This window comes from Erigeron canadensis, chromosome 2 (genome assembly GCF_010389155.1).
Source record: "Erigeron canadensis isolate Cc75 chromosome 2, C_canadensis_v1, whole genome shotgun sequence".
Classification (NCBI taxonomy): domain Eukaryota; kingdom Viridiplantae; phylum Streptophyta; class Magnoliopsida; order Asterales; family Asteraceae; genus Erigeron; species Erigeron canadensis.
In genome coordinates this window covers 7716554-7740676 of record NC_057762.1, presented here as the reverse complement: position 1 = coordinate 7740676, position 24123 = coordinate 7716554, and the positions used below count along the sequence as shown (strand labels likewise).

General features: G+C 34.3%; 4 protein-coding genes across 5 annotated transcripts; 2 read left to right on the top strand and 2 right to left on the bottom strand.

Moving 5' to 3' along the window:
- Positions 1-7709: 7709 nt before the first annotated feature.
- On the bottom strand, positions 7710-14315 carry LOC122588463 (glucose-6-phosphate 1-dehydrogenase 6, cytoplasmic-like). Its single transcript, XM_043760585.1, has 14 exons — positions 14078-14315; positions 12192-12258; positions 11899-12085; positions 11553-11707; positions 11398-11466; positions 11183-11241; positions 11004-11040; positions 10773-10844; positions 9117-9264; positions 8939-9034; positions 8700-8770; positions 8412-8527; positions 8253-8298; positions 7710-8162 (listed from the first exon to the last, which is right to left on the bottom strand). The coding sequence occupies exons 1-14, from the start codon at positions 14275-14277 to the stop codon at positions 7986-7988; spliced, it is 1500 nt and encodes a 499-aa protein (XP_043616520.1). The 5' UTR covers positions 14278-14315; the 3' UTR covers positions 7710-7985.
- LOC122586613 (glycine-rich cell wall structural protein 1.0-like) lies at positions 12690-13856 on the top strand. Its single transcript, XM_043758591.1, has one exon. It carries the CDS (start codon positions 12690-12692, stop codon positions 13854-13856), a length of 1167 nt encoding a protein of 388 aa, XP_043614526.1.
- A 1610-nt stretch (positions 14316-15925) lies between the features above and the next one.
- Positions 15926-19756, bottom strand: LOC122588933 (uncharacterized protein At4g14342). Of its 2 annotated transcripts, XM_043761152.1 has the most exons (6): positions 19589-19756; positions 17977-18027; positions 17792-17877; positions 17327-17450; positions 17081-17155; positions 15926-16228 (listed from the first exon to the last, which is right to left on the bottom strand). In XM_043761152.1, exons 2-5 carry the CDS (start codon positions 17980-17982, stop codon positions 17108-17110), a joined length of 264 nt encoding a protein of 87 aa, XP_043617087.1. In that variant the 5' UTR covers positions 17983-18027; positions 19589-19756; the 3' UTR covers positions 15926-16228; positions 17081-17107. The 2 variants fall into 2 exon arrangements, with proteins under 2 accessions (XP_043617087.1, XP_043617086.1); XM_043761151.1 differs by lacking the exon at positions 15926-16228 and having other exon boundaries at positions 16876-17155.
- Positions 19757-22883: 3127 nt separating this feature from the next.
- On the top strand, positions 22884-23330 carry LOC122587632 (glucan endo-1,3-beta-glucosidase-like). The gene is made up of 2 exons (XM_043759805.1): positions 22884-22958; positions 23079-23330. The coding sequence occupies exons 1-2, from the start codon at positions 22884-22886 to the stop codon at positions 23328-23330; spliced, it is 327 nt and encodes a 108-aa protein (XP_043615740.1).
- Positions 23331-24123: the final 793 nt, after the last annotated feature.

Genomic DNA, 24123 nt, shown 5'->3' with positions numbered 1-24123 from the left:
TGAAGTTGTTGGTTATCCTCAAGGTTATGGTAAACCTTAAAGACCCAATGGTGGGTTTGTGAAGAGAAACTCTTTTCAGTCCTTTGGTAAAAAAGATGTCAAGCCATCATGTCACTCCCACAGAGCCACCAAACTCTGTTCTCTCTCATCCTGGTTCCAGTTCCAGCTCTGTACATTCTGCTTCATCCATACCTTTCACTACAGAGCAACTAAATCATTTGATAAAAATGTTTGGTGAAAATTTTGTGTCTAAATCTCCTCAGGCTAACATGGGAGGTATTTTCTTTAATTCAAATTCTTTTTTCGATTCAAATTTTGAGAAATTTTTATGTTCTAATTCTACCAAAGCTACTCAAAAAATTATTAAGGGTTGGATTTATGATTCTGGTGCTACCCAGCACATGACAAATTCTGACAAAAACATGTTTAATGTTATTGATGTGTCTAATCTTGGCTTAACTGTGGGTCACCCTAATGGGACACAAGCCAAGGTTATTAAAATTGGTGATTTAAGATTAACTCATAATATAATTCTATTCAATGTTCTTGTGGTTCCTGAATATTGTGTTAGCCTTCTCTCCATACATAACCTTGCTAGAGATAGTAAGTTCTTCATAGGTTTTGATGAATACCATTGTTATATTCAGGACTTGAGTACCAGAACAATTGTGGGGATTGGTAATGAATGTGATGGCCTTTATTTGTTTGATGATTCTAATCTTGGTAAGACTAATGTGGCTTGTTATAATTCTTCTTTAACATGTAATGTTTCCAAGTCTACTTGGCATGGCAGGCTTGCACACCCTTTTGATCAAGTCCTAGTTGTCTTGAAAGACAAGTTGAAACTTGATAATTTGACTCATAATTCCTTATGTGAGGTCTGGCATAAGGCAAAACAGACCAGGGAACCATTCCCTTTAAGTGAGCACAAGTCTACCAAAGTTGGTGAACTTGTTCACCTTGATTTATGGGGACCATATAGGGTTCCAAGTAAGGAAGGATTTAAATACCTTCTTACTGTGGTTGATGACTTTTCTAGGGTTGTGTGGGTGTATTTGCTGAAAAGTAAAGATGAGACATTTGAAAACATTGAAAATTTTTACTATTTTTTACAAACTCAGTTTAATATCAAAGTCAAGATTTTTAGAAGTGACAATGAAAGTGAGTTCATAAACCAAAGAATGAATAATTTCATCGACCAAAAAGGTATAATTCACCAAACTTCTTGTGCTTACACCCCACAGCAGAATGGGATTGTTGAAAGGAAACATAGGCACTTGCTGAATGTTGCAAGGACCCTTATGTTTCAGGGGGGGGGGATACCTCTTTATATGTGGACTGAATGTGTTCTAACTGTACCTACTTGATTAATAGGTTACCTTCTTCTGTTCTCTTTGGAAAGTCTCCCTATGAACTTGTTTTTAATTGCTCTCCTAATTTGTCCCACATAAGAGTGTTTGGATGTTTGTGTTTTGCAAAAAACTTGAATAATTTTGACAAATTTAGCGGTAGATCTAAAAAACGTATTCTACTTGGCTACTCTAATGCCAAGAAAGGATACAAGTTATTTAGTCTTGATAATAAGAACATTCTCTATTCTAGAGATGTTATTTTCTATGAAAGCTAGTATCTTTCCTTTTAAAATAAATCAACAAAACAAAAAATCTTCTGAAATGATGTTACTCATCTTAATTTCTTTGATAGTATGTTTTTTGATAATAATAATCATCCTACTCACTCTATGCCCAATGATGATAGGAGAGACCTGAATCACAGTGTTGGTAGTGGATCTCCCCACCCTGGCAGCCCATCTAGGGTTACTGGTGATGGCAGATTACCCTCTCATCTTGGCAGCCCATCCATGGTTACTGATGAGCAGAGGTCAGTCTCTCATCCTGGCAGTCATACTATGGCTACTGGTGATGATGGCACCACTACATCACTTGATGAAAACTTCAATAATTCTGAGGGAAACACATTTCCTTTAGACCTTGTTCATAGGGATGACAATCCTATCAACCTTAGGAGATCTAATAGACATGCCAAAACCCCTAAGCATCTTGAAGATTTTGTTCTTGGCACTAAAACTAGACATAACATATCTAACTTTGTGAACTACTCTAGTTTGAATTCTGAAAATCTTTGCTTTGTTTCTAGTTTGAACAAACATATTGAACCTCATACCTTTGCTGAAGCTAACAAAGACCCTTTATGGGTTGATGCTATGAATGCTAAAATGGAAGCCCTTCGTAAGAATGGTACCTGGATTTTGACTGATCTTCCTCCCAACAGGGAGCCCATTGGTTGCAAATGGGTCTATAAAATTAAATACAAGTCCAATGGGGACATTGATAGATATAAGGCCAGGCTTGTAGCCAAGGGCTACAGTCAAAGAATGGGCTTGGACTTTGATGAAACATTCTCTCCTGTTGTTAAAATGATAACTATAAGGTGTCTTATTACTATTGCTACTCAAAATAAATGGCATATATTTCAACTTGATATCAATAATGCTTTTCTCTATGGTGAGATAGTTGAAGATGTCTACATGACACCTCCTCCTGGTTACTGTTCCAACAGTGATCCTAGAATGTGTAAACTTGTAAAATCTTTATATGGATTGAAACAAGTACCTAGGAAATGGTATGAAAAGCTCTCTAGTGCTCTTGTTGAGAGTGGTTTCTCACAAAGTAAAAATGATTATTCTCTTTATATTAAGAATCTTGATGATGTGTTTGTTGCTATTCTTGTCTATGTTGATGATATCATTATTACTGGTAATTCTGTTACTGAAATTGATAAGTGCAAGGATTTTCTTGGGAAGAAACTTTCTATTAAGGACTTAGGGAAATTAAGGTACTTCCTTGGTATTGAGATACTTGATACTAATGAAGGTGTTTGTGTGATCAAAGGAAGTATTGCATGGATATCTTATCTGAGTATGGGTTGCTTGGTTGTAAACCAACCCAAACACCCATTGAACATAACTTGTCTGTTTGTTTTGATGATCCTAATGATGTTCCTTTGGATAACTTAACTTAATACCAAAAATTAGTTGGTAAGCTTATATATCTCACTCTTACAAGACCAGACATTGCTTTGTCTGTTCATATCTTAAGTCAGTTCATACATAAACCATACATGTCTCATTTCAAGCTTGCTTTAAGGGTTCTAAGATACTTGAAAGGCTCCCCAGGTAAGGGAATTCACTTGAAAGGTAATTATGATATCTCTCTCTTTGTGCTTATGTTGACTCTAACTGGGCCAAGAGGGCAACTGCCAGGAAAAGTATCACTGGATACACCCTTTTCCTTGGTGGTTCACCCATAGCTTGGAAAAGTAAAAAGCAACCCACTGTTTCTAGGTCCTCTGCAGAAGTAGACTTTAGAGCCTTAGCTGCAATTACATGTGAGATTATATGGGTCCTTAAGGTTTTGAATGAGTTTGGAATAAGGCATACTGAACCTGTTCCAATTCTGTGTGACAGTAAAGGTGCAATCCAGATTAGTGCTAATCCTGTGTTTCATGAAAAGACAAAGCATTTTGAAATTGATCTTTATTTTGTAAGAGAAAAGATTAGCATGGGAGTCATCAAAACTATCAAAATTAATTCTGAAAACAACATTGCAGATCTGTTTACTAAGGGGCTTACATCCTCACAACACAACAAGTTCATTTCAGAACTTGGTCTTGTTGACCTCTTTCACAATTAATTTGTGGAGGGGTGTTGAAATATGCAAATTAATTGTTCTAACTTGAAATGTTGATATGCAGATTATTTAGATGATATAAGGCTCATTTGGATACAAGCTTCAAGAGATAACTCTTTGTTTCTAAAGCTGGATTGGAAGAACGACCTCAAGTGCTCAAGATTATTGTTGAAGGACCAAAGATGTTTTATTATCTGATAATTATGAGTTTAGGATAAATGTGTAACATTTCATTTACAAAGTGATAATGTAACTACTCTTAGGGTTGGTGTATAAATACACCATCTTGGCACCGTAGCAAAATCACCACTTCTTGCAGCCTCTTATTGTTACCGTTTGAAAACCCTTTTCTGCGATGTAACCTTTAATCTTTTCTGATTATGTTTTTGTACAAAACTCTTGAATCAATCATATGTTTAGTTCAATAAATCTTGCTGCAATGATATGTGTCTATTTTAAGTATATGTTTGTAGTTTTTTACAATGCCCTTTTAAATTAATGCCCGCCCGAGAATCGGGTCTGCACACTATCTAGGCCTCCTCTTGAAAATCGTGGAAGTGGTGGCCGGCGGTGGAGTGAGAGAGAGGGAGAAGATGGATGAGTTTTTGTATTTTTGTTCTTTTTGTTTGTTTATTCCATGAATGTCACGTGTGTATGTATATGCCAAAACGAGCTCTTTGTTTATTAGTGATTTAGTGGCAAATTATAGGTTTTCGGGCTTTGGTTGGGTCATGGATTGGGCTGGTCGAATTTTAAGAGTTGGCTAAGTGTAACGGGCTATTTTTGACTGACTATTTTTTTCCGAACATTCAATCGTTATGCCACATCAGAGAAACTTCACCGTATAATTGTGAAACCTTACACGTACCCTATACAATGAGATATTGACCATGGGCCCTTTCAAGTATTTGGAGGAAAAACCCCAAGACTTGTCATCCCTAAAGATCGAACTCAAGACCTTGAGTAAAACCTGAGATGTTTCTGACCAATTGGACTAGGCGACTGATGTGCAAAATCGAGCTTTAAATTTATAAACTAAAACTACCAAAGAACTCACTATTACGCACTCACGGGCAGTGGACCCGATCGTTTGTAATATAGTTAAGAGGTAAGTCTGAGTTCGTTCTCAGGGACTGTGAAATGATTAGTTGCTTGTAAAATGGTTTGGAAAACGGGTGTTGATTCGAAATTCCTCTTTGACAATTAAATAAATTGGTTTGCAAAATGATTGCATAAATTTAAAAGAAAAGTTCAGACAATATAATTAAAAGTCATCCACCTTGACTTCCCTTGACTTCAAATGTGATTGCATTTAATGAAGAACAGATTCTCTAGAGTTTAAAAGATAATCGTGACAAAATTAAACTTCTCATGTGGTACCACCAACCGTGAACAAATTATCAAATCACCTGACTACTAGTCGAATTACCCAAGCCGGTACCACCAAAACCAAGACAATTCTTCTAACAATCAGTTTTATTGACTATCAAATTATCAATTGAACCTATGTGACAATAACGTGGTACCACCAACCGATATCAATCACGTTGACAAATTTAATCTTTTCTTAAAATGATATTCACTATCATACCATGAACTAGTGATAATTACTTATAGACAAGTAACCATTTTAAAATCACATACACATTCAACTGGTACCACCAACGAAGAATCATATGCAACCAATATCGAAATTAATTAAATGAAAAGAATTAAAATCATCAAGATCACGGAACAACGATAATTAAATAAACCCTTTTGAATTAAAAATATAGCAATCACATTATCCGTCTTGTTTCATCAAGGTGGATGATTAAACAGTTAGCCACTCATGATCAATTCACAATAATCAATAAAAGAGAAGAGAAACATGATGTAACAATTGTTTGAAGAAAATAAATTGCTAGACAATAATGTAGATACGATCTAGATGGGTGCCCGTAATATCTTCAATGAGTCCGCCTAAGTGAAACACTTGATTGGAGAAGGAAGAATCCTGATAGAGCAGCTCCTAGAAAGAGTTTGAATGCCCTAATTTTCGACTTAGGGTTTCTTATTTATACCTCCCCAAAATCTGATGCAGAAACAAAACAAAGTCTGTTCCCTCGTGCACCTACTGCGGCGCAGTGGGTCTTGACTTCTCCTCACTGCGGCGCAGTGAGGTATTGGTCGACTTTGACTTCGGCTGACTGCGGCGCAGTGGCTTGTGTGACCACCACTGCGGCGCAGTAAGAATCCACGACCACATTTCTTCTTACTTGACTGCGGCGTAGTCAACTCCTAGCCGTCCCCACTGCGGCGCAGTGGCGGTTTGTTCATTTATTTCCGTGGATCAGGACTGCGGCGCAGTGGGCTTGTGTATACCCACTACGGCGCAGTCAAGAGCTTGTACAAGACCAACTTGTTTTGGTCTCGATTACTTGCTAAGCTCTGCCACCTCGTCCGTTCAAATCGACTCTCATCAACATAACGTATCTCCTGGCCAATAATCAACCGAAAATGTACCAAATGGACGCGTAACCTGCTAGAGCCTGTAAACACTAACAAACACCATAAACGCACCAAATGCATACAAAAACAACTAAAAACATATATTAAAATGGCCAATAATGATGTGGGTAATGGGTATAAATTAGTCACATCAGCGACTAACTATTATTATTTAGCCTTTATTTGAATTGTTTAGTTAGTGTATGTATTTATATAAATATTACACATATTATTTTTGTATAACTTTTTAGTTAGGAAACTAAAAATTATATTATATGTCATAATACAAATTATTTTTATAAGCCCTTTGTTAGATATTTTAAATGCATAGACGCATTTGTCGATTATTTACCGGATATAGATATCACATATTGAAATCTAACTTTCTATAAAAGCTATTTGATTGGAAAGTACTTTAACTTGTCTCAAATGTCTTTTCTAGGACCGAACTTTTAAAATGTCTATTATGGGGATTGAAACCGATAAAAACTTCTATTTAGAGTCTTTACCGGCTGAGATATGATGTGGAGCCGGTTATTGCTCACTTGGCATCCATATGTCCACCTGGGACCCACTTTATCTCTATTTATTTAATATAATAATAATTTTAATATATAATAATATCCATATATGTGTTATGTGTACACGTATATACATATATATCTGGGTAACATAACAACACTCATCTCCTCCTTTTTATCCTTTTTCTAATTCCGTTTAGCACCACCGCCGGTTCGCCGTCCATATCGCCGGAAGAACGGGGAAATGCTATAAAAGTAACCTTCATTAACTATCCAACCCCCGACGCACCTTTACCTCTATCCCCATGTCACGTCATCTCCTTCGCTGAACTACCGTCCCACCCCGCCTCTTCAGATCCGACACCCAAGTTTCCAGGGGAAAAAAAAGATAGAAAAAGCTACAAAAATACCTTTATCCAATAAAAAAAAAAATCCATAGATCTGGTGGCCACTGCCAAATAGATCCGGTCAAAATGATTTAATATGATTAAATGATATGGAATATGTTTAAATGACATGAAATAGCCACATAAGAATTAATAAAAAAGAAAATGAATTTAAAAATTAAAAGTAACTGGGTACCTGAACACGGACCCTAAAAAAAAGTTTTTACCGATTTTAATCCCCACAATAAACATTTTAAAAGTTCGGTCTTAAAAAAGACATTTGAGACAAATTGGATTACTTTTCAATCAAATAGCCCTTCTACAAACAACATATGAACAATAAGCTTTCTAAGTTTAGAAAACCAAAATTCGACAGTTATCACACGCATTGCGGGACCCCAATTGTCTATTTAAAATTGTTACATTATCTAATGTATTTATGTTAAGCCTTCAACCGGCTAACTAAAAATTATTTTGTCATTAATATGTTTTGTTTAGAAGTGTGCAAGAAACCAATAAGTAACTCGGGTTGAAAACCCGAACGGGATGCAATGTAAGAAAATCTTAAATAACGGTTGAAGGGATATGCGATTTTACAATTGGTCATAATAACGGGAAAACAAATGTAACATCCTATACATCCTTTGAGAATGTAATCATATGATAAATTATTGAATACTAACGAATATATAGTTTCCAAACAAAAAACACATGAAACATAGTACTTAGTCTACACTAATTTTAAACTTATTAAGAGATGAGCGAATTGAGGAGTGAATCTTATTTCAAAAAATGTGGCGCAGATGGATTAGATGGTGCACCAATGGGTTAGACTATATAGAGTGTAACACCCATCATGTATGCTTCAAGTGATTGACTTAAACTTTACTTAATGTTGGCGGAATCCATACATAGCCATGGGTTTGAACATATCCGACCTTTTCGGCCAATTTATCTGCTTCCTCTGGGCCTCTGCTTCCGGGCTTGTATGGAAGTGATTGCATTTCTTTGTTATCTATTTTGTGCAGTAATGGGGTGAAGATCTCCCAGGCCACCTAATTCATTCAGGATTATATATAGTTGGAAGTTAAGCTATAACCATATACTGATATAATAAAGTACTGTAGTAGTTAGTATATGCATACCTTGAGCTCATCTCTGCGAACAAAATGTTGTTGATCACCCCGTATTCTGCAAACCAAACACGCATATGTTATTATTATATGTTATCAAAAGTATATATTTCTTACGCTTTTGTATCCGCAAGTTGGAATTACTGAACTTTGGGAGGCTTAAGTACTTACGTGTCAAGAATCAGGCGTTCATACGCCTCTGGAATGACAACCTCTTGATATCGTTGTCGATATGATAAGTCTAGTTCACTCACAGTCGTTTTCATTTCCAGACCGGGTTCCTTGACCTATATTTCATATCACAGAAGGCACATAGCAGATGTTATGCAAGAAAGGATAGAAAGAAGGTCATACAATTTGCAGGGTCTAACAAAATAAACATATGCAAACTTAAGAAATCTATCCATTTAAAACAGGGCCAAAACAGTAGTTAGTATATAATCAAATGGATATGCTTACTGTTAGCTTCATGTAAATGGCTTCTGAAGGTTGCAGTCGAATGACAAACTCATTCCTCCCTTTGTTCTTTGCTGAAATTAATTTAAAGTACTAGTTAATGTTGAAAATTATTCATGTAAAAATTAACATATCCATGAAATAAGTTGTGTAGCATGTTGTTTACATCAACTTTTACACAACTGCTTCGGTGACACTTGAACACAGAATGTGCTATGATTTTAATACTATATATAACGTACAATTGAATATATCGCCAGGAACATCCTTAAATTGGATTCTGATTTCAGCCTTCTTTGAATTCATTGATTTTCCGGCCTTCAGTATAAAGGGAACACCTGCGACAGGAGTTATACAATGTTATTGGTTGAAATCAATGGTTTCACAATCACAAATGGAAATTTTAGTATCCCATAACACCTTCCCATCTTTCATTGTGAATTCGAAGAACCATAGTTGCAAAGGTGGGTGTGTTTGAATCATTAGGAACTGTGGGATCATCTCGATATCCTTCATATTGTCCAATCACAACTTCTTCGTCTTTAATTGGGAGAACAGATTGGAGAACCTGGAATCAATATCACAAAGTATGTATATTGATTACTTAATTATCAGGGTTTCAATCTGTTCTGTCGAATACATACATTTGGGTTAAATTCCATCTCTAATTGTTACATGCGTTAGCCTAAAGTATATAATGATAAAGAAAACAGAGTCTAGCTAAAACTCATCCGAAGAGCATTCAAATGCATCAAAGGGCTCTTCTAGCCAAGCGCTATGTGTGTTGCCCCACCGACCAAAGCTTGTTGATTCTAGTCCCACGAGAGAAAAACGTGGTAAATATTGTATGGTGCGTTTTTTTATCAATGCCCTTTCTAACAAATTAAGAAAAAACATCCTAATTATTATATATACTAAAAAGCATGAATTGCTTTGCGTGCGCCACATATTTTCAACACTTTTAGTCCCTGTCGTTAAATTTGTTGCAGCAATGGTCCTCATCATCTAACGGCTGTTAATTTTTTCCTGCAATTATAGTCCCTTTCGTTAAATTTGTTACAACAATGGTCCCTATCAGCTAACTCTAACCTTTTAACTTTAGGTTTCTTAATATTTGCCACATAACTTTAACCTTTTAACTTTTGTCACATAACTTTAATTTCTTTTACTTTTAGCACAAAAGTTTGCTTTTATTTAGTTTTTAAACGTATGTTTTTCTAACTTTTACCACGAAAGTTTTATTTTTATACTTTTTATGACGGAATCTTTTAACTTTTAACTTTATTTCACTTAAATTTAATTTCTTTTATTTTTGGCACGAAAGCTTTGTTTTATTTAGTTTTTAAACTTTTATTTTTCTAATTTCTTCAACGAAAATCCATTTTTTTTACTTTTTATCACAGAAACTTTTAAACTTTTACTTTTTGTCACATAACTTTTATTTCTTTTAATTCTTGCACGAAAATTTTGTGTTATTTACTTTTTATACATTTGTTTTTCTAACTTTTGTCACGAAAGTTTCATTCTCTTTACTTTTTATCACATAAATTTATGAAGTTTTCGTCATTTTACTTTTTGCCACATCACTTTTATTTTTTCTACTTTTTACACAAAGTTTTGTTCTACTTACTTTTTATACTCTTATTTTTTCAACTTCAGCCACCAACGTTTCATTTTTCTTTACTTTTTATCGCATAACTTTTTACTTTTTAACTTTTGCCACGAAAATTTCATTTTATATAATTTTGTCACATGTTTACATGTCACGTAATGTCTCCTGGGGCAACGCCCGGGGACAAAAAACTAGTTGATTTCTAAAACTTATATTACTAATGTAATATGGGCCATATTAGTTTTTGTTTTAGCAGAATTACGTATTCCTAGATATTAACTTCTAAAATACTTGGTAAAGATAGTGTTTGCAGGCTGTTTTTATAAGGCCCATTTCAACACACACTTCTACCCTATTTAAACCATTCACCCAACCCGCCCATTTTCGCACCTCTATTTGTATTGATAAGAGAAGTAGAGAACTTATTGGGGTGAAGTGCATGAAAAGAGATCCAAATGAATCACCTTCACTTTCTCATCTCGAATATGCTCTGGCTTTAAAGAAACGGGCTTCTCCATTGCAACCAGGCAAAGCACCTGCACATCAAACAAACTACGTATTGTAACATCAAACATATTGAAATGCCAATTATAATTTTTAGTGTTCATTATATGCATAAATAAAAAAGTCAAGACGGTTATTAATATTACTTTTGCCTAGCTATACTACTTTCAATTCTTTCCTCTTAACCTTACCTGGAGCAAATGATTCTGAAGGATGTCTCTAATGATTCTGTGAAACAATAAAAAATGCAGGGTAAACACGATGAATGAAAGGGTAGAGTTTATAGCGCAATCCAGTTCTTGAATGGATGGAGCCAAAAGAATTAAACAAATATTAGTATCAAAGGGTTTTCTGCAGTAACAGAAAGTACCCATATTCGTCGAAGTATCCACCACGACCTTCAGTTCCAAAATCTTCTTTAAATACAATCTGAAAGAGAATTGGGCAAACAGGAGAACTAAGCCTATGAAAAAAGATACTAGTATTCAATCAAAAACCATAGCCATGAATCTCCAACTTGTTCTTAAATTACAAATCATTCATATAAAGTATATTGAACAAAAAAGTTCACGAAGTACCCCTCACCTGTACGTTTGAAATGTTGGCATGGTTCCATAGTGGCAAGAATAAGCGATTAGCAAAACGAAGTACCAGCTGCATATTGAAAACAACTTTTAATTGTAGAATATCTAAGAAGCTAAAGATTTAAATATTAAACAGATAGTTTCAGTTTCTATTACCAAGTTCTGCACCAATTCCTTTCCTAAGTAATGATCGATACGGTAAATCTGTGATTCATCAAACAGTTCTCCTATCTGTGTACTCAGTTCTTCAGCTGAATTCAAGTCCCTCCCAAATGGCTTCTCAACGATAACCCGTGTCCACCCACCCTCAGCTGGAGAAATAAACATGCCTAATTTAGAAATGTAATTTAAATTTGAGACGTGATTCCTAATGTCTTTGGTCTCATATAGCCTCTTAAAAAGGCTATAACTAAAGTTTATTTTCATACTATCAATTACCAAATTAATTTTAATGTCACTGAATTAATTTTGAAAAGGCTATAACTTTAAGAAGACTGCATACATTTGCTCATACAAAACTTCTTGATCATTTTGCAGACTGGTGGATATACAGATGGCGGAAGAGCAAAGTAGAAGAGTCTTCTGGATGCTCCTCCTGTCTTATCTTTTGACATTTCGTATGCTGATATTTCTTTGTCCAACAACTGAAATCCCTCCTCGGCATCATAAGGGCCGCTTACATATTTGATCTACACAAGGAACCACAATTGAAAATAGTAAATATAGTAAATTTAGCTATTGGTAAGTACTAGAAATGTGAAAAAAATTAATCAGCAAGACAAATACCATGCTTACCAATTGTAAAAACTTTGATACATACTCCTCATGTGTTTCTTCACAACCTTTGCATGGTGTAAGGTATCTGCAGTCAGTAGTTAAAATGTAAATGAAAGTGACAACAGTAATTTATTAATAAGATTTTATGAAAAAGTCAAAAGCCACCATACTAATCTGTTAAAAATGGTGTGCTGACATAAACCTAATATTTAATTAGTGTTTGAATTTTGTGATAATATTCAATAATAGTAATCATTTTCCTTTTGGGGTATGGGTAGTTCAACCTATTTTAGCATGACTGTCTACGTATTATAACAAAAGTCAACATGTTCTCAGTTTGATCAACTACATCCACCTACTATTTTAGTATGCATCAAAGCCTATTTATATGTTTATGACTTATAGATAAATTATCAAAGTGATATTAGAAGAACAAAACACCAGTCAAGCACAAAGAAGTAGAAGATGAAGCCGGTAAGAGCTATTTTTGTTGTGTTGATCATGATAACGATAATAATGGTTGGAGTATTTGTTGGCAAGGTAAATGCACAACAAAACAATGGTGGTGGAAACAATGGTAGTAGAAACGATGGGGGTGGAAACAATTGGGGTGAAAACAATGGTGGTGAAAACAATGGGGGTGGAAACAACGGGGGTGGAAACAATGGCAGTGGAAACAACAACAATGGAAACAACGGTGGGGGATACAATGGTACTGTTGGAAATAATGGTGATGGAAACAATGGTGGTGGAAACAATGGCAATGGAAACAACGGTGGGGGATACAATGGTACTGTTGGAAATAATGGTGGTGGAAACAGCGGTGGTGGAAACAATGGCAATGGAAACAATGGTGGGGGATACAATGGTACTGTTGGAAATAATGGTGGTGGAAGCAACGGCAATGGAAACAACAATGGTGGAAACAATGGAGGTGGAAACAACGGTGGTGGAAACAACGGAGGTGGAAGCAACGGCAGCGGAAACAACAGTGGTGGAAATAATGGCGGTGGAAACTATGGTACTGGAAACAACGGCACTGTTGGAAATAATGGTGGTGGAAGCAACGGCGGTGGAAATAATGGAGGTGGAAGCAACGGCAATGGAAACAACGGTCCTGTTGGAAGTAATGGTGGTGGAAGCAACGGCGGTGGAAACAACGGCAGTGACAACAGTAATGCTCCTGGAAACAATAACGGTACTGTTGAAAATAATGGTGGTGGAAACAATGGAGGTGGAAACAACGCTGGTGGAAACAATGGTGTTGGAAATAATGGCGTTGGAAACAATGGAGGTGGAAACAACGGCGTTGGAAGCAATGGTGGTGGATCAGAATGCATGAATCAACTCATGCCTTGCCTCAACTTCTTGAATAATCAGGGAAACAGCCAGGATCCACCTGATAGCTGTTGTGATCCACTTAAATCTATGATAAAGTCTAGTCCACAATGCTTATGTAGTATGATAAGCAATCAAGGTACTAAAACCGCCGAAAGTGCAGGCATCAATGTTACTAAAGCACAAGAATTGCCAGCCAGATGCGGTGAACGTGTCAACCCTATCTCATGCATTACCACCACGAATAAGAATACTCCAGGGACAAGTGATTCCCAAAGCTTGAGCAATTCAAGGATCTACTTCTTGTTTCCATTAATGCTAATTGCAGCTCTATTTGGTTCATGAACATTATTATATTAATGTCCTTTTTTTTTTGCAAGTTTTCTTTGTATTTGTATGCTATTTATTTTAATTTTTTTTCCTTACAGAAAGACAATGTTTTGATCTCTAAGCATCTAATTTCTATACATGAGATTATCTAAATTGTGTGACTTCACAATGAAAACATAATTATAAATCGATACAAATCACAAATGACAAAAAGGTATAGAACATCGAAAACTTACCCCTTGAGGTGGTCTCTCAAATCATCATCCGACATTTTGCTCCTAGCATAGCCGAAAATATGCACATCATGTGATTCGATAAATCCCTGGCGGTATAGATGAAAGAGTGCAGGGAAAGTCTTTTTCTTGGCAAGATCACCAGAAGCCCCCAACACAGTAACTGAAAGACAACCAGAATCACCCGAGGTCCCTTCACTCATCGTTAACACTTGGTCGATGCACTAATCACAGCACATATATAAATTGGGCTCCCTTATACTTTGTTTCTACAATCACAATTGAACAATATGAAAAATAAGTAAGAAGCATTATTTGGGATCCTCTGTTTAAGTCCTCTGGAGTAAAAATTGTATGCAGAGCAAAATTGTGGGTCCCAACTTTTTATTACTTGGTTAACCCTTAATCATGTTTGAAGTCTTTTGATTAGTTCTAGCTTAATTAACTTATCCTAATCCTTATTAATATCTCATGAAATGTATAGCTGAATAGATGATAAACATATTATCAAACTAACTTGTCATATCTATGGGAAATAGTGGCCGAATTGGCATTTTATGTTTTGTTGGTGAATTAACTTTAGATTGAACTAAACTATTTTATAAAAATAATACCAGAAATATAAAGTTTATAGAGATTATGGGAGACGTCTCAGGAGAAAAAACCATGCATGCATGCTAAACAATAGATCCAAAACACAGATTATATCTAACAAACATTATTTCATAACAAACATAAAATGTTTTTACCTAATCACAATATAATATTGTGAAATGAAGATCATGAAAACTGGGATCAATGATATATATACATATGTAGACATGCGACATACATATTGTTCGAGTTTTTGATGATCAGAAAGGTTGCAGGAGATGACACCTATGTGTTTGTGTGGCATATATATTGCTTATAAATTAATTAATAATTAATTTTGACATGTTGTAATCCTCCAGCACTTTCCATATTAATTTAGAAGAACATCACTTTAGACCCTATAGTTTACACTGAATTAAGTGTTTCGACCCTCAAGTAAGTTCCATGCCCAAACAGTCGTTAGGTTTTTTATTTGAGAATAATTAGGAATATTGTAAATATTGTAAATATTTAAATGTATCAATCATTGTAACATATAACAAGTATATTATATATATAAATGACTAAATGAGTTTACTGAAACAATATATGATAACCATATTCGTGTACTAGCCTGGTGCCCGTGCGTTGCGGTTAGAAGGCGGCTGTCAATATTAGAAAATCCCTTGTTGATGGTGAGGAATCTGGCGGTGGTGGTTGGGGCGATGAATCCGGAGAGAGAGGAGTTGTGATTTAGTTGTTGATGGTGATGAATTGATGGCAAGGGTTGCGATAGGAAGATCGGCTGGAAAAAGTGATATATATATATATTTTTTTTTTGATATGGTTTTTTTTTGTGGGTTTAAATTTTGATAGAGATAATTTTAGCATTTAGAGGAGAGGATGTAAAATATAATGTAATTAAGGAGGATAGTATGGGAATAAAAAAAAAGTGCTTAAAACTTAATCCCAATACCCTTTATAAGGGTTTATAGATGTGCAATTCGATTTATAAACAATTTGAGCAATAACTTCATAACACACTGTACAAATGTACAATACACAACAATGATAAATTTATCAAATGTTGTGGTAAACTAATCCAACATTCTATGAGGGGGAAAACTTGGCCAGTTATAGCCCCAAACAATCATCCATCTGCAACATACCTTCCGTTTCCATTTCTCCTAAAAGAATATATATATTACATTAATTATATATCATCATAATACGGGTGATATTCGTCTCCGGCAACGAAAGCATGCACTTTCTTCCCAATTTCAATCCAGCAACTATAAGCAGGTTCTTTACTGTTCATTGTTTTTTTTTTCCTCAACATACATCTCACATTTGCTGCATCTGTATATGGTCCAATTGACGAATATGTATTTGATAACAGAAAATACGACATTCTCACTAACAAATTCACATATGCATGACAACCTTTTCAGCCAATTCAACATTCTTGTCCAACCTACACACAGCTAGCAATGGTAACCACATATTAACGGGATTTTTTTTTTCTCTCGCTGCATATCAACCTAAAAGCATCCGCCAATCTCCCAGCTCAACCCAAAAGATCTGTCATTGCCATACAAGCATAGTGGTCGAGATCAGTTGTTATGTTATAATGTTTGACCATTCTGTTAAAAAGCATCAAACCTAATCTACATCAACCATTCCTGTGCTTTACATGAGCATGGCCATGTAAAGCACAACCAATTATGTTGATTCATACTATCAAAAAACCATTTCGCTATCTTCATGTTCCCGCATTTAGCACACATGTTACCAACGAACTACTATAAACAAATTATCATCAAAATGACTCCTAAGTATATACCCATGAAGTTGTTATCCTAAAGGTAATGTTAAGTGTTCAACAATAGGAAAAACATTCGATGAAGTAAACACACCAGGCAACACCTTAGCCTCACCCATCTCCATAACCATCATCATAGCTTTATTATGCATGTTACTCTGAGCATATCCCAACGCAATAGTGTTATATGGAACAACATCTCGCACTGGTATTGTCTCAAATACTTTTCTCACACTCAGCATAACCATGTTTCTATCCAAATTACTCAATTATCTACAGTTTTGACCAACTTTTATCATTTTGAGCTAATATACTCTCATTTTCACCAAACATCATTCTCTCAGGACTTATATGAAACACCTCCAATTTGACCCTTTAATAAGTCCTAAATTAACACCTTACAACATACCAAATTAACAACCCCATAAGAGTATTACTGACAAACAAAGATCAGTATTTGTCTACATAGTACAAGACTGCATACATGGACTAAACCTCATTAAATGTAACACACATACAATATCATTCCATAAAGTCGCATGTTGTTTATCTAGCCACATCAAAGTCGATACTACAAAAGTTTCATAATGGATTCGTGAACATTGACATACCAGTACGGCATGGAAAACTTGACGCCATTACTCTTCTTCTCTTTCTGGTGGAAGTCCACACGGCAACAACATTTTCTGCAATATGGCAAATACAATTAGTTGTTACAAGCGAAATTAACAACCTCCAGTACAGAAATCATAGTTGTTTGGAAATCCAACAGGTTACAATCTTTTATATGAAATGGAAAACAGAGAATCATAAAGAACCCTGACAATGTAGTCGATAAGATGTTGAAAAGAAAATACCTGCATAAAATTGTAGCGTTCTCTCCCTATTGATTCATTTTCCGCCAAAGCAAAATAAGCAAGCATGGGATAGTGGCCAACATAAGATGCGTAACTGTCTCGCTGGATATTAACAGCCCATTCACTGCATGCAAACAAACAAAGTATCGTACAATTTAAGCATATGTAGAGAAAAGAAAAAAGGGGGGGGGGGGGGGGAGGGAGCGGAGGGGCGATACTTTTAAAATGAAAATCACTATTTTCATAAATCAAAATCGATCCTTCGATTTTCTGGATAAACAGCATTAACCTTGGATTTGCTACAAACAGGATAACATCAGTGATAGACTTTCAATGAATTCCATATCATTTATCAATTATGAATCAAAAAGTAGTGTGCTTTAAATTCTAAGTAAAACTCCCATTTTTCAGTCCAGTGCATAACTAATATAATAAGAAGAAAAATCACATAAGAAAAGGACTTACAATCTGTTCATGTCCGCATGTCCTGTTCCAACATACTTAGCTTGCAGATGCTCAAGTTGTGAGTTGATGTTAAACCTGTCACTTGCCTGCCAAGCAAACAGAAATAACAACATTAGACCATTAGTCATATAAACTATTAATATAGAAAGGGGAGAACAATAATTAGTCGATTTAGCCATAGCTACCTGCATATTGTCCTTGTTTGTGTAAGCTCAGGTTGTCAGATTCTCCCGAAGCTGCAATGACATTTGAAAAACAAATCTAATTAGCATCAAATCAAAGAGCCTACAATTAGTTATATATAACCAAAACAAAAACCGAAATATATTATATGAACATTCACATGGGAGTTGCAACAAGTGACCCCCAAGCATGGGTATAAAGATTTGTTTTGTCCATTCTTTTCTTTTCATATATCCATGTAGACAATAAAACATGAATCTGAGAATAACTGCTAAACTTGGCAGTCATGTAATATATTTTTCAAACTTCAGCTGGTAAACGGAAACAAACGACCAAAATCCATATAATGCTCCCTCCGTCCCAAAAATAAGTGTCCTCAATGGACGTGACACACAGTTAACATATTACACTTTAGTTGCACGTACTTTTTACATTTTAAAAAACTATTTTTGAGGAAAAACATAAACTTGGGAACTGGACACTTATTTGGTACAAATTAAAATAGAAAAGCGAGACATTCATTTTGGGACCAAGCGAGCAATAACTAATAATTTGTAAAAGGACCTAACTTAAAAACAAACCCAACAAATAACAAAACAAAGCAGATCTCAATGAAATCGGAGAACATCACTTCAATTGATGCTTTGCTTTTTAGGGTTTTGAGCATAACTAAATAAATCAAACTCTAAAGATTTTGAACAGAACAAGATGTGCATAGGCATAAAGAAAACAAACAGTAATATAACAAATAAGGTTTATAAATACAAGCTTCTAGTATTTAACTACTATTTAACTAAATTTTAATTGTTAAACAAGAGTATCAAATTCAATTTAGTAAAAAAAAGGTCAAAAAAGAATAGGCCAATGGAATTACAGGTGCAAACCGGCCAACCGGGTCGGGCTGGGTGGCGGGTCAAAAGGGGCCGGAGTCAAAATCATTTCAGGTCATAACTCATACGAGCAATTTTAAAAACAGTATTAATTGAGTTTGGGTAATTATGGACCGGGGGCCAAAACGGGCATTTGAGACACCAAACTGTTATACAAATATCATAATCCTTTGCACGTTAACAAATTACAAAGACATCGAACTGCTGGCTGATCTCAAAATACTGTAAATAATGCTCGTCGGTCGACCACCTTTAAGGTTAACTCCTATTTCGCGGAGATATAACCGTGTTATAACAGAGACTACAAAATACAAAGAAATTTATTTTTAAAAAAATATATATATGCTAGCAATCAAAAAAGTATGGGAAAAAGTCAAAAAAGTAATTACAAAATAACTTAAGTGATAAACTAACCATAGTTAAATGATGATGAAATACTGATATAAATAAATAAATACAAAATAACTTAAGTAGTAAACTAAGCAACATTGCACATATTCTGAACTTTTGATATTGATATTAGCTAACATTATGATATATTGATTCTAAGTGTAAAATGGCAGCACATATTCTGAGTTTTGTTTGACACATATATATACTAAAATGTCTGATAGGAGTTGGATGCAACTAATTACTTCATATTCATATGTATATATGGCTTAATAACTTATAAACTAATTACTGGAAAAAAAAAAAATTTGATGAAGAAATCGAAAATAAATACCTGAATTAGAGCCGATGGTAGAGCAGCCCGAAAGTGGGGTCGCCGACGCCGGATGTGAGGTGGCCGGAGATGGAGTTACCCTCCAGTTGGTGTAATTATGTTGTGAAAAAAATGAAACCCTTACCCTCTATTCTTGAGTTTTAAACATATAGAAAGGAAAGGAGATGATTACAGTGATAGAAAAGAAAAAAATAATGATAAATAACATGCATTCTTGAGTTTACTGGGAAAGAAAAAAAAAAGCAATATTTTTACAAAAGTAATATTTTGATAATATTTATAAGACTTTGTTGTGCTAGAATTGAAAACTAGTATGGTAATTACATACAAAGGTTTTTTCCTTTCCTTTCAAATCTTGTCAATTTGGCAAGAAAATTTTTGGGGTTAAAATCTTAAAATTATCCTATCTTTTTTTTTCCTTTATTTGATTAAAAAAACTCAAAAATGAAAAAACAAGATTTTTTAATATCATTCCCTTTCTTATCCTTTAAAAATAAACTCAAGAATGTAGTGTTAAAAATATCTTTATACCCATTCCCGTTTTCTTGTTAAAAAGTCAATATTTTGGTTGACCATTAAGCCCGTTAAACTCCATTAAGTCCGTTATTAATGTGGTGGTGGGCTTCCTCGTTACCTTGATAACGGCCGCCTTTACCACGTCCGTTAGGGACGATAGTAAGTATTCAAAGCATCAAACCTAAAAATGTGACCAATGTGACTCAAAACTTTAAGTTGTCTTTCAACTTTTTCTTCATTTCACTACTTTCGTAACTTCTTCCCTGGATATGTTGTGTCCTCTACATTCGCTTCGTCCTCCGCTTTTGACTCATCTTCTAAAAGTTGGTTACCTACTTCTCAGTCTATTTTAGGATTCTTCTTATTCGTAGGGCATTTGTGGCACGCCGGAAGTGATCGTGCAGCTGCAGCAGGATTTGAAAAAGGAATTGATCGTGATTTTGAACCTGTTCTTTCCGTGACCCTTAATTGAGACAGGAGATCAAAGACTTTAAATAGGAGTCACTCAGTGGGGAGTGACAAAGGACGTGTTCGTACGGTTTATATAAGGAAATTAAAAAGTCGGGCTTTTCTTAAAGGGTCATTTCCGCACTCATTTTAGATCATAGAGGTCGGGCTTCAGTCGAACTTCTCCCTCCCTTCCACCGACGAAACTACTCTTGCAAAGTAAAAAAGTCGTATAAGTTCTTCCAGTCGAATAGAATCTATTAAAGCAAAGCCAATAGGTGCAACGCAGTACCGAAAAAGCTAATATAACTTCAAATTATTACTGTATATAACTATTTTTTAAGTGACATGTTAAAATAAGTTCTCTCATTTGTTAAACACTTTACTTAAACTTAGATTTCCTTTTACTAATTAATTTTTACATGTTTAACTTTCTCAAACTTTTCATACTCAAATTTCCCTCTGTTTGAAGTTTATTTATTTTTCTTATTTCTACAAGCCAATGTGACCTGTTAGTTTGTTTTTATTTCATTCCTTTCATTTGCAAAAATGTGTAAAAATCCTTTATTTGATTTAAATAATTTTTCAACAAAAGATATATATTTTCGTAAGTCACAATAAGAATTTCAAAATCACAACAGATTTTTTTGATAGACCATTTTTGGGGCCGTCTTTTCTTAATGAAAAAGTTTCTGTCTTTGGTCATAATTGAAAAATGGGAATTTAAGATTGTCTGGCATCTTAGTTTAGGTCTAATATTTTATTACTTATTCTTTAATGAATAAATGTTTGGGCTCTCGTAAATTTTATGGCTTAAAAAATTAGTATGTGAGTGTTCCACACCTAAATTTACGACCCAACAGCCTTATATTACCATCTCCGTCATAATTTTGCAAAAAGTTATGGATTTGAAGGCTATCTTTTTTTTGAAGTTTTAATTTGTGACGTGTTTATTTTTTAATTTGGAATCTAATACTATATTAAAAGAGGATTTTGAAGAAACATTTGTAGTCACTAGGGCCTTTCTTGAAACCAAATTCCCTCCACCCTTTCCTTTTATTTTAATTTACTTTAATTTAATACAACATAAAAAACAATAAAAAAAATAATATGAAACCTTTCTGGACGGCAAATACCCCCTTTGTTTGTTTTTTTTTACTTCTACTTGTATGTTTATATAAAAATTGAAATGAAAATAAAATCAAAAATTTTCCGCAACAACTTCTAACAATTCAACGTAATCCTATCTTAAAAAATTTTACAGATGATTCACACATCGATTATTTTTCCCCGCATTCAATTTTATATACAAATAATTATGTATACAATAAACTCTTATCCATTTGATGGAAATTTACCTAGTGAAAATTGTTCTCTATTCGTTTACTATAAAAATGTATATCTTAGCATATAAACTATAACTCATTGATACACAATCTATAATACGTATCATTTCAAGCGAAACCTAATTCCATTAAAACGAATTGAAAAATATTTTTTGAAATTACCGGTCCATTGGACGGACTTGAAAACTATTTGAATTATTATTTTTTTGATCTAATAACGAGCAACCATTGAATGTGAAGATCTTATCATATTTAACTTAAAAAAATTTTTTTTTTGCGAATTGACCTATTTTTATTTCTATTTGCCAGCTTAACTCAAGAAAAGTAAAAAGTAAAACAAGATGTTAAATTTAAATCAAGGAAGGGTAAAATAGGAAGTGGAAGAAAAAGAAAAAAAAATCAATAGCATTAAACATATGTTTTATCTATACTATATTATAAAAAGAATAGTCCCCATGTTGAAAGTTACATTGGGAAAAATATCTAAAATACCCTAATGATATATTATACTATTAGTCCTTAATCTTTTGGAATAGTTCAATTAAATCTTTACATCAATTACTTTTAAATCAATTATTTATATCACTCGCCTCTACCACCAACAGTCGTCCCCCACTAACACCGTCGCCGTCACAAACACCGCCGCATAGCGCGGGCACCGTGCTAGTATAAAAGAAAGCCAAAGAGATTAACTATTTACAAATTTCTTCTAAAAGTTAATTAGTTTTGAATCTAGGATTGTTCGTATAATTAAGGATAATTCATTAAGTTCTGATGAGTAGTGATGACCAATTAAAATTAAATACAAAATATATCTCATTCATTGCAAATTGCAATTCTAATCTTATAAAGTAATTAGGTATTGTTTCAATTGATTGAAGAATTATATACTTTGATTCGCCATATCACATATCATATCCTACACACTATAAACAAGAAAAACGTTCACAAAACACAAATTGTGTCCTAAAAAACATAATCAAAAAATGACAAAGTTAAACTTTTCATTGTGCTTTATTGGTTTGTTATTATGCTTGATTGTGTGCTCCAACTATGCAGAGGTAACATAAAATATTACTCGCAAATGATATCTAGTTTTGCATTTTAACTTCACAATGTTAGTTATTTTGTTGATATAAATGTTTTTTTATATGTTTTTATTGTAACAATGTTGGTTATAGGGGAAAACATGGTGTGTGGCCCAAAGCCAAGCATCAAATTCGAAATTACAACAAGTTCTTGATAATTTGTGTGGACATCTCAACTGTAAAGAGATCTTACCAGGAGGGCCATGCTTTGCTCCCGACACTTTGCGTAACCATGCATCGTATGCCATTGATCTTAACTATCGAATCAATGGCATATGTGATACTAGTTACGCGACTCCTGCTATCACTGACCCTTGTAAGTATCTTTCGTGTCGTCTTAATTAAGCTCATACTACTTCTTTGTTATGTCAAATTACGGATGGTTTATTCACTTGATGAACATATCGTTACGTATAAATGACACTATTTCTTTTTGCCTTGATGAAGCGTTTGGGAATTGCGTCTACCCATAATTAACAACTACACGAGTTTGGGGTTGATTTTCATGTTCTATTAGGGGAAGCAGTGAATTGAAGACGATCTGTATTTACATTCTGAAGAAAAAAGATTGTAACAAAATAATTTAATCTATGAAAATGAAATAGATTTTTGTAGTGTTTAACGAACTAGGTGTGTTTTGTCATCCCATTATTGCTAAGCTGGCGTACATTATTACACCATTTTTAACCGTTCATCTCTTTTACTTGCATTTATCTTTGTCACGTTAGCATCACCTTATCACCATCTTCACCTTTTTATTTCTCTTTTAACCATTCACTTTCAAAGTTAATACCATATTATATCTCTCAATGTCTTACTATATACCCAATCAAAATAAACCAAATATTATACAAACAAATGTGTTCTCAGCAATTAATTATAAGGTGATCAAGAGTGTTCTTGATATGGGTCAAATATGTGAGGAAATCCCTTCAAACGAAGTACCGAACAGGCAATATCGCTAAGCTGAACTCGTCAAACCATCATTTATCCATTTGGCATTTGGTTTGTCAAAAGTTTTTGTTGCTGTTGGGCTCGGCCCAGATATTGGACACTGATGATATACGAGTAATTGTTTGTAAATCCTTGCAATTAATCTATCAAATTGTGTACAACAAATAAGTAACCCAAACCAAGG